Here is an 11,878-nt window from a genome sequence, read left to right on the forward strand (position 1 = left end):
AATCATGGCTTCATGTATGGTAACATTTATTATGCAAAATATGCAGGCATAGTAGAAGGGAAGTACTGCATTATTCACAAAGTATTAGCATTGTTAGCATTCTGTCAACTGAAATCGGGTTATCAGGTTAAGCAGGATATTACGATTGAATATCCAAATACACCTGTAAAAGTTATCTTAGGCTGACACAAATCCGAAGCGATTAATTCGCAGACTAAATAGCATCTGCTTACGCGTATCAATGCGTCAGCAGATGCTATTTGGTCTGCGAATTAATTTTTTGATATCCTTGTTAACCCGTAGCATCTTAAAGTCGACGTTGTCATAGAAACAATTCAAGTGTGTTAGTGGGTACGGTGACCACATGCTATATGTATGTAATTTTTGATCTAGACTCATATACCTTTATGACATTTAAAACATGAATACAATTATACGAAACAATGTTGTGAATTTATCATAACTTCTCATATTATTATGTGGATTGAACATCTGTGATGACAAGCCTTGGTCAGAATCTTTTTTCTGGATAGGTGTTTTGTTTGCGATTCACTAATTTGCGTGAAAATTTCGTCACTAAAAAGTTGGAGAGTCCGAGGTGCTCATTTACAAAGCCATATTCTAACGTGGGTTTACGACAGTACGTGCATACAACTTATTCGCTCTTCTTCCTGATTTGCTCGAGTCTGAACTTATGCCAGTGAGAGATAAAAAACAGCATGATTCGCCTAAGCCAGTCCTATTTCTGAGGCTGTTTAACTGATGATGCCGGGAGATAAGTCGCTAAAGAAGCCACGGAAGCTATTCATAGAAACATCTACTTGCAAGCACAAGTACACATGCAGCCACTTTCTTTCTAATATTTTTTCAAAATCATTAACAAGTGTTATAAATGAGCCCAGTTGCCAAAAACGTATAACCGATGAGTTGATACTGTAATCTGACACTTGTATTTTGATTCGAATGTTGATCGGGAAGATTTCAGCTTTTCGTAACAAGTCTACAATTACGGCCTTGTTTGATTTGCTTTCTAATCGACTAGTTCTTCGACCCAACCGATTACTTTTTTCAAGACACTTTTCCCCAGCCCGTACCCTGCGAAGATTTATTCCCGGACTGAAGACTGTATCTAATGAGGTTCAACCTGTTAGTTTCAATTTTTCAAATCATCTTATCTACAGTTTTTCATATTATTGCATGCGCCTTAATTTTACTCCAGTACACACACTGGATCTCTATCATCACTTGGTATCAATGCCTTAAGCTGTGAATTCTAGATGCAGAGAACGCAATGATGTCAGAAGATCTAAGCTTACGCTAGAAATCAAGTTAACTTAATCTCTAATTATGTTGCTTTCTCTGAAATTAATTTTGCGTTTAAAAATGTCAAGAACATGCTATCTTTCCATATGACTTGATTCTTTGTATCGCCTCAAGCCCGCTTGAGTAATAAATTATTTAATAGGTAATCAACAAACAAAACTCCTATCAAATCGAATTAATTATTTGATAAAGTTGCATTTAAATCCTTGATTGAATCACATATTGATAAAACTCTTGACACCACGTCTCGCTTGATTCCTGAATTGCCAAAGGATGATGTCACATTAAACTCTGTACAGTCGACCATTTCATCAAGGGTTTGCTACTTAAGTGGGAAGTTAAGTAGATTTCGGGTAAATACAATTTTAAACCATATTAAATCATATATTTTAATTCATATCACCCTATCCGATTAATACTATTAACACTATTAAACAAATGTTGATGTGGGTAATAAGAGCATTCTAACAAGAATCATATACTGAGTACTTAACTTGTTTTGATCCCCAGACGCACTGACGGACGGACGGAAAGCTATCTTCGGTGTAACATTTCTGTGTTCCATCTAAGCATAGACAATAGAGAAACTACATCTATAGTTATTACACATAGCGTGTTCTTCTCAAATGTAAGTGTTTCAAAGAGCTCATTAGATACAATTAAAACAAGCTGTAGTTTGTGTCTCCATACATCCGTTTTACATGTTCATTGTTATTTAAAGAAAAAGCACGGCTGTAAAACAGCATTTTGTTGGATGAAGCTAAGACTTTTTACGTAGTGACGAGGGAAATCATTTGAAGTACACATGGAACATTCTTACAGTGACCAAAGATACAGATCATTCTGCCTGAGAGGAAAATAGCGCTTCCGGTTTGGTTACCAATTTCGGTAAAGGCTGTAACAGACAGAACTTGTCAAAATTCTGAGTATTCAAAATATGAAGACTGGTAGACTTTCCTGGCTTAGTAGCAATTATCTCAATGCGAGTATGATTTTGAGATACTTTCATCTTGCTCTGATTCAATCACACGGATTCCAAACTTTCAATCGAGTGAGCAAAACTTTTGATACTTTATGTTTATATTTGTCTCTTTGACCGTGACGAGGTAAATGTTAAAGTACTTTTGTGCCAATATGCAGATGAACAGAGCTGACCCTTTCAGTTCAAGTGACGAGATGCACTTTAAAGCTTGACCAAAAGCTTAGGGTTAATACTGGGATGTGTGTATTCGAATACAAGCGACAACCAGAACAGCATATCTCACGTTTTGTGGTGATCTTTGTTTTCGAGGTAGACTTGGCATCGATCATGTAAGATGTGATGGCTTTGATGAAAATGCTCTGTTAACGTGAATAACACCAGTAAAAGTAAAGGATTGCACCACTGATAATAGTGGAATAGTGAATTTGTATTTCACACCGTCAAAAGCAATGAAAAAATAATTAGTATGTATGTATGTATGTATGTATGTATGTATGTATGTATGTATGTATGTATGTATGTATGTATGTATGTATGTATGTATGTATGTATGTATGTATGTATGTATGTATGTATGTATGTATGTATGTATGTATGTGTGTGTGTGTGTGTCTGTTTGTCTGTTTGTCTGTCTGTCTGTCTGTCTGTCTGTCTGTCTGTCTGTCTTTCTGTCTGTCTGTCTGTCTGTCTGTCTGTCTGTATGTATGTATGTATGTGTGTGTGTGTATGTATGTATGTATGTATGTATGTATGTATGTATGTATGTATGTATGTATGTATGTATGTATGTATGCATGCATGTATGTATGTATATATGTATGTATGTATGTGTGGTGTTCATGTCTTTAGATTTAATTTACTAATGTATGAAATATTATATGTGTATCCATGTTAACAGAAGAGATGACCCCTAACAGTGAGTACAACAACTACAAAACAAGACAAACATCAAAGTCCAATTAAATGTCTCTTCCACATTGACATGCCATGACTATCTCAATAATCAACAAAGCGTGAAATAGTATCGACCTTGCAGCACTGCCTGACACAGGTCACACCATCAGAAGAATAATGATTCGGCGGTTATTGCCCTTTGTTCATGAAATGGCAGATATCACTTACTGTATTTGCACAAGCGTGCACCATCCATTGCTGACCAGTATCTTTCTTGCTAACTGGACCCTTTAGATATGAAGGAGGAAATCACTGCGTTCAACCTGTCGGTGCAAAACGGTTAGAATAAAAATTTGACGTACACATGGCAAATTAAAGACTCAAAACTACTTCACAGGTACAACTGAAAACATTAATAGTGCCTTTAATGGGCAGTATATTGGTTTGCAGACAACAGTAACGAGCTAGTTCTCCTTTGCGTGATGCCAATCTGCATATCGTTAGGAATTCTTGGTGATTTAGAGAAGCTTATTTTCGTGGATATGTTTTGTTTATTTACCGACACTGGATAACATGTATTGTACACAGAATGAAGATCTTTGCACCATTGATGTTCAGTTCAGAAACAAAACCTTTTGTCAGTGTTAGCTGCAGAAGAACTAAAATCTACAAAAACTTAAACTGTTGGACGTGGTTTCCTTGGAAAACTCCATTTTGTCCACAGTAAGGAAACATGCACCTATGGGAAAAATAATCGGACTCAAGTTTTACTATTCCTTTCTGATCTACCACTTGTAGAACTCATTTTAAAGCTCTTGAAGTAAGAAAATTTTTAGAGTCTTGGTTTTGATAAAATCAAACATTTTATTTTACCCCATGCAGTTAACACACAGATGGCAGTCATTTTGAATTTCAAATATTAGTAAATGTTAGGTAATTTGTTTCTCTAGTACCAAACTTTTGCACAGTGACTCCTGGTTTTTATTGTAGATTTGATGAGAGAATGGTGGAAAATTTTATTGATGAAAATTTGAGCAAAGGTTTGCTGAGTAAGTCTGTCACTTTAGAGGCGCGTACGACCCGACAGTCAAGCTCAGTGTAGGCAAATTGGCATGGTGCGTCGATGTGAGATTTTTGGCCTGGCCTTTAATTCTTTCCGACAGTAATTACATACATCTAAATTAAGCTTGAATGTTCTAACATTAGGCGTTAAAATTTACGCATCTTTGAAGAGAGGACTATCTCCTGCTGTTTTCTCAATGGAATCGTCAGTGCGTGGCCTACAGCACAAATTCTAATTGCTATTAACAATATAAATATATCTAATTATACTTGGCTTAAAACTGTTCAATAGTGACAATGTGATTATTCCAACTCCAAATTCAATATATGTGGTGACGATCACATGTCAATGTATCGACTTTTGATCAAGCGTTCAACAAACTGACACCTGTTTTTTCTGCATCGCAGATATAACCTCGTGTGCTCCTCACAAAAATCTCCCAGTCGGTGTCACTCAATTGACGCTGGTCGCTTACAAAACCGGAATTCGTCATTAAGAAATGGACACCTTGTACATGACTAGAAGAGAGTCAAGCAGTTCGCTAACCTTGCGTACTTCAGCGTACTCGAACGACTCACCAAATGCGTTGACTGCAAATAACATTTGTATTGAATCATCGAAGGCGGAAACATTTTGACATCTGAAAGAGTAAATAAATAACAAAGCACTTTGACACAGTATGTCATCAATGAACATGCCGTATTTGAGGAAAGTACAGCTAAAACGAAATCAAAAATAAACATTTTACCACCCATGCACGTGGCACTGATATTCAATTTGTGTTAAGAAAGCAAACAGCACCCACACTTGAGGTAATGAAAACAGAAATGCAGGAATTTCATCATGCCCATGTGGTTCAGGACATATAGGAAATAAATGATTGTTTATATATATATATATATATATATATATATATATATATATATATATATATATATATATATATATATATATATATATATATATATATATATGCATATATGGATAGATAGATAGATAGATAGATACATAGATAGATAGATAGATACATAGATAGATAGATAGATAGATAGAATTAAAATGATCATTCTACATTTGCATGGTTGTGTATTCTCATAATTATAACCGTTTTGATGCAAAATTAATATTGCGGAGCTATAATTGCGTTCCTCTTACCTGTTTCTTTGTCTCTAATAGTAATTAGTAATTACTGTTATGCTTTATCCAATCAAGTTTCACAGAATGTAATGTTTGCCGCTCGTCTTGAGCATCGGGTACATAGACTATGTCGTAATATTTACCGAACGCAGCATTCAGGGAGCGCTGTGGGTGAGGGAAGGGGGTCAATTAAGATTCCCAAGCGGAGGGTTAACCTACCGGAAAGGCGACCCTTGATACAGGCACATTTGACTGAACAGTCGTTGTTCGACGCTCACGTCAGCGTAATTTTCAGATTCTAGTTTTGACTATTTTAACGATATTGTTTTGCTTGCACATCATGTTTATGAAGTAACATGTGATTCTGTTACACGTCCGTTTAGTTAAAGTAGATACATTTGATCTGTAAGGCAATTATGTCCACGGCATTGAACAAAATTCAGCACTAAACGACCTTTGGCCTCTACAATCATGTATAACCCATTCTTTCTATTAATGGGCACGGTTTCTTAAGGCATTCTCTGGGTAGTAAAGAACACAGTAGTCATACGCACGTTTCCGTGATTATTAGTCACATTTTTTTTTGTTATGCAATAACCCAATATCTTTGTTCATTTGCTCAGCGGACAAACGAGAGTGTATAGAGAGGGATTGGGTTGTTTGCAGGGGTTTTACCGACCAGTAAAGCCATATCACGTAGCGCGGAGAGGGCGCATTATGGTTTCTTTTGTGGTGCGAATGAGAACTAGCGAGTTTCCTAATCGGGAAAGATGAAATTTTCAAATTGTAGCGAAAGTGCAAAAGCGCTGATCGCAAATGACGTCACTGTTCTCTCTCATTAATATGCATAAATAAACATTTGTCCGCATTTTCCGCATAAACGACGAAAATAAAACCTGCGAGTGTTAGAAAGGCAATATAGCGTCACACTTATTCGTATGAATTGATGACTGAGACTACAAGCTGCAACAACAGCCGCGCATGCAACGACAAAATTTGTCCGAATTTCAGCATATTGTCCGAAAGTCGCGGGCGTGCAGCTATATTTAGTAACAAACCCGAAATCGCGATCAACGCTATTGCGGGAGGCTTAAATTTCCACTCCAAAATATTATTTTGTTCGAAATTCCTTAGAATAGAATATTTAAACCCTCTTCCCGTGGATGCCATTAGTCAAAATCGGTTGGTAAACTGTCCCTGGTCAATATTACAATGTATTTATGATAACGCTGCCTACTAGACATTTACAGGTTTATCTGGCAAGCCGAATGCTTCACGTCGGTTCATCTTGCAAGACGGAGAAGAAAATCAGAACCTACAAGAGATACAAAGGGAAACAAATCATTGGAAGTCTCTGTAATGAGGTGTAGCTGCCATGGGTGTGATAACGATGCAAAATGCTTCATCAGTTATATGATACAGAGATCTAACTTGTCATGATTGAACTTAGCAGCTGAACGAGTTATCGTGACCTTTGTAGTACTTCATACAATTAAAGGGTAAAGAGCTTTTATCCAAAGGAAAATGATTGAAGTGATAAAATTGACTTAGGCAGCGAAGAAACCAACTAGTAATGACGCAGGGCAGTTAAACGCATCAAATATTGTATTCGTGTGACACCATCAATGCTAGACTTCGTATTATTTATTTTGAAGATTTTCTTGCTCTATGGATTAAAGTACAACAACGATATTTTTCAAGAAGAATCGATTCTTTGATATGAGAGGGGACGTTTCCTGTTTTCATGGCAACGGGGTGTTTATCGTCTCTGATATTACATTTGAATGCTGTTGAACGGAATTTTGGAGACCCAAGAGGGCACAACATTTCTCCCGTTGGAAGAGGGTATTCCAAAACTCTTTAACTCGGAAACGCCCATCACCTCCTCACCCTCATAAACAAATACAGTTGATAAAAGTATATTTACATCTCTATTAGATGCTGCAACTTTTGATATGTAATCCAATACTTGCTCTGTCTGTGAAATACAGTTTCTTGTTGTACTCCAAAATAAACATGTCGAAATGAGCTAAACTTGACCACAAAGCCCGAATAACCGTGACGTCAGCAGTACTAATGGTGACTGGATTTTAGTCTAGACTATGAACTCATCCGTTGACGATAGTATAACACTGTTATTTTGAGCCATGTATTGCGTGACTAGGCTAACACTTCGTATTTCAACTCTCATTTTTTTTTAAAATAAGAAGTGCGTTATTTTACAGAACAAAACTAACAGAAGTAAACACCCCTGTTGTGTCTTCAGATATACACAGCTAGGTATCGCTGTTTGCATTCACCTGAGGTCGAAGGTCAGCATTACAAGCCACACTTTCCATCCGGTGTTGACGTCAATCCTGCACATAGGTCGTTCAACTTCTCCTAAGCAAAAACTTAGAGTGAATGTATGAGGCGTCTAAATTGACAAGTTTTAAGGTTATGTTAATTTTGTCGGGTGCAAATATTAATGGCATGCCCAAAGGGACCAGTTAAAATCCCAATTTCCATATAGGTAACAATCCACTAGCATCCCCCACACCTAAAATCCCCTTAATGAACAAAGAGACCTTCCAGAAATGCATTGAAGGTTTGTCGTTTGCTTTTTTTTATTTCAGCGTTTTTAGTTTTCGTTTCTTTTATTTATTGTCTTTCCCTGTACATATGTATCGATGTAATTAGTGGGATAAAATTGGGAAGAACAGTGGTGTCTTCCATGACGTACTGAAATACGAGAGTTTGTCATTTTATTCGCTGCTCCGTCAGACGGCCAACGCAACGAACGACTACAAAAGTTTCCTTGAAAATCATACTCATGGCTGAATATTTAGAATTTGAGTCACGTCACAAGCTGTATCGCGCGACTTCATCTGTGTGTATGGTGTCAAGAATGGAACCGAGCAGAAAAAATTACATTATGCAATCTGGACAGCGTTTCATTGTCTACCGTTGTCACGGACACTAGACTTGTATTGAAGGGAGAAAATTACTGAGCATGCCGTAAATGGGATCTGTCGATACATATTTTACAAAGTATTTCAGCCATGCCACAACCAACGACGTCATTAATAGACTCCATATCAAGGCAGCTGACGATCCCTTAAATGTACTGTCACTATCATATGCGTTAAGCTATTAAGTAAATTGCTAGAAATCGACTTCTCAGATCTAAATACAAGTGCTCTTTTGCAAAAAAAAAAGTGAGCTACCAATTTCCTCGTTCGTCTCTAAGCTTGTCCATCACAATCCTCTCTCCTGTATTCATGGAAATCGAAGTTCACAAGTGAAGCCTATCACTTATTCATTGATTGTGAGAGACTGTCTATCCGCTATGACGCCGCTGTTCCACTGTCATTGAAGCAGAACTCTCACGTGCATTACAAGATCCAGCGACAAAAAAACGAGACAGACAACTTTTCCTCTCGCTCATTTCGCTGATAAATGCAGATAAGAAATTTTTCATTCACAGATCAATTGCGTGGTACAATTACAGATGGGGCAATATCGTCTGCTTTAATTTTGTTCTGTTGTGTTTCTCCCTGAGGTGGCGATCACTGGGCGAATCACTGATACTACAGTCCTTGAGAAGTCATTTTTTATGCGTAAATAATGAGAGAGGCACTCCACAGACCTCGTGCGTTACTTTGCGTTTACACTGTACAGTAGTAGCATGTGGAAACCTCGCCTAATACATAATGTATTAGCACGAGGATATCCAGCTACCCACTGCGTCGCCGGCTCGTTCACTGGCTGGCTTCCGAAACGAACGGCTCAGTTCAGAGCGTCTCTCAGTTGCCATCACTACCCACTGCAAGCTGACAAAGTATTCAATCCAAGAGCGAGACTCAACGTCTGACGTATCTCTGGCGGAGTAGCTGCCAGCAGTCGGCTCTGGGCAATTCCTTGGGCGTGACAGTACAGAGGATTGGCATGCCGACATCGGTTAAGACAATTAATGTTGATGATATGGCAAAGTGACGTACAGGAATTGGATCCATAACTCAGTGTACTGCACAAGGAAGTGCGTGCGATCGATGTTCAAGGCAGCTATGATGGACTGATCCTGTAGGATTTTGACGCTGTTCTCGTGGAAATTGCCAAACGGTTCGAAGGCAATTTTGAAGTGATCAGCGTAGCCTTGCGCCAATTTGAGTCAAGGTTAAGGGAGTTTACCGGTCGAGATATAAACAGACACGCTCAAGTCGTTTTCAGGGCACTATCGTTGCTATGTTGGTACTTGCTTATGCCGAAACACTTCGTACAAGGTAGTAAGTTTAAAGTATCCATCGAAAACATGAGGACGGATTATCTCTCATTTCTGCGGGACCAAGAGTACTATTTGACCCGTTTGCCGTGCAAACCGTTCTGACTACGATTGCTTTTGAACTTTCTCTCTGTGTCAGACATAGCACGTTGAGTCGTTACAGATACTCTCACAAAGCTGTAAAATGTGTGCAAATTTAGCGTCTTTGCACTTAGCTAAACGTCAGCACAGGGGTAGAAGTCTCTACTTCGAACATGGTCGATTCAGTTTTTCCGTTTTAATTTTATTCATGAATTGTGGTCACTCGAGTTCGGTGGGAGACACTAGCTCTGTGAGGCTTCCCGGTGATGTTATACTCGGCGGTCTGTTTCCCGTCCACAGCGCTGGCATAGGAACCCCTTGTGGCTACATAAAAGAGGACCAGGGCATACAGCGACTGGAAGCGATGCTGTATGCTATCGATATGATCAACTCGGACCAGACGCTGCTACCGAATATCACCCTCGGAGCCCATATCCTCGATACATGCTCGAGAGATACATTCGCTTTGGAACAGGCCATGCAGTTTGTAGGACCCAAAATGGGCCATGTCGATTTGGAGAATGTCCAGTGTCCGAACGGCAGTGACCCCATGTACAGCTCTCCGCAACCGGTGGCCGGAGTTGCCGGGGCTTCTTCCAGCTCGGTGTCCGTCATGATAGCAAATATACTTGGCTTGTTTCAGGTAAGTGTGAAACACTCCGTTTTCACAGGAGCGTTGATTTTATTTTCTGGTCGAAAACACGATTAGAAGAACCTGCGTAATCGAGTTCCTAGTGGGTTTTCGTTGCCTTGAAAGATAACGATGTAACCACTCCGGATCAATTATCCGAGTCGGCAAGTTGTCCTCAATGTCAGTTTTGCTAAATACTCCCTGCTTGTAAACCTGAATAATAATGACTTGTGAATGCAGCGAACGGATCTAGTTCGATGTGAGACAACGAATTAGCGAAAGATGGAAAGGCAAACCGACGACTCGGCCAGATTCAGTACGTGCATGCATGTAGGAAAGACATGTCAACCTAAAGGGCGCCTCGAAAATAAAGCAAAGACGAGAAGCGATATGTCAGAGTGCTTGCTGTGTATAGTCGGGCGAGCGGAGAGTTACGCTCGTTGTTGTTTCTTGCCTCAAAGTTGAGTTGCGGCGCCATCAATAAAGTGATACAAGCAATAACAATAAAAATACATTTGTTTATATGAGCCATATGCAGCGCGTTTGTGTTTACGAGGCATACGCTAAATCATGGGGGATTTTCTGTGATATGTCGCTGACTTCATAACAGCTTATCTTTTTTTATTCTATTATTGGTCCATTTAGGATCACTTTATTAGCAGCCTGTTATTCAATATGTTTTCGTTAGAGGACAAGACTTTGATCGCACAGCGCGTATCCTTCGAGACGCGAGCAGAGGCGACGGGATTCTCAGGCAGATATTGCTTTTTTGACACAAAGGAATATCCAGCTTTCGTACAATAGCCGACCTGACAAATGACGTTAACTTAAATGAGATCTTCGGTGGTGATGTGCAATGATGTTACAAATAGCAGCTGGTCAAAGCAGCCGCTTCAATTTCAAATATAGACGTATGTGACATCATAGATTTGCCGGAGGGGATGATCAAAGGTTTCGGTATCTGCAAATACCAAAACGTCACTTTTGGATTTTGATAAAATGCATTGACAGAATGGGACTAATATATCAATAAGCTCTTCGGGTCACACATCTATCTCTGCTATGTCAATAACGTAATAAACATGGCCTGGCTAATCCAATTAAACCATAGTAAAAGTACAAATGCCAAGGTAATACTTTTGAGAAACAAAGAACTGTCGTTTCGTGCTGAAACTTGGTCGTAAACTAGTGGTAACGATCTATTGATAAATGTGAAATGGAAGAATTTACGCGTCATACAAGGGTGATATTTCCAACTTACTGGATTTACAAATTGAAACGTCATGCCAGAGGGTGAAGAAGTGGGATAAAAAAATACCCGTAGAAGGTCAATGGTCTCCTACTGGAGAAACATGAACATTAGATGTATGGAGCGAGTTGTTTCAATAAAAAACCTGCTCGTTATACAACGTAAGATTTACTGTGGACATACGCTGAAAGGTTTTGTTTCGCATCAATGGGATCTCTCTATGGCAATATAGTAAAAAAATTGTTCTGTGAGTTTCT

General features: G+C 38.8%; 1 protein-coding gene across 1 annotated transcript in view; it reads left to right on the forward strand.

Moving 5' to 3' along the window:
• Positions 1-9,158: 9,158 nt before the first annotated feature.
• The window catches only part of LOC139134609 (metabotropic glutamate receptor 6-like), a 70,696-nt gene continuing 67,976 nt past the window's right edge, over positions 9,159-11,878 (forward strand). The window contains exon 1 of the mRNA XM_070701531.1: positions 9,159-10,384. Coding sequence (XP_070557632.1) covers positions 9,845-10,384 — 540 coding nt within the window. The 5' untranslated portion in view covers positions 9,159-9,844. The remainder of the gene's footprint in view (positions 10,385-11,878) is intronic.

Source organism: Ptychodera flava, chromosome 6 (genome assembly GCF_041260155.1).
Source record: "Ptychodera flava strain L36383 chromosome 6, AS_Pfla_20210202, whole genome shotgun sequence".
Taxonomy (NCBI): domain Eukaryota; kingdom Metazoa; phylum Hemichordata; class Enteropneusta; family Ptychoderidae; genus Ptychodera; species Ptychodera flava.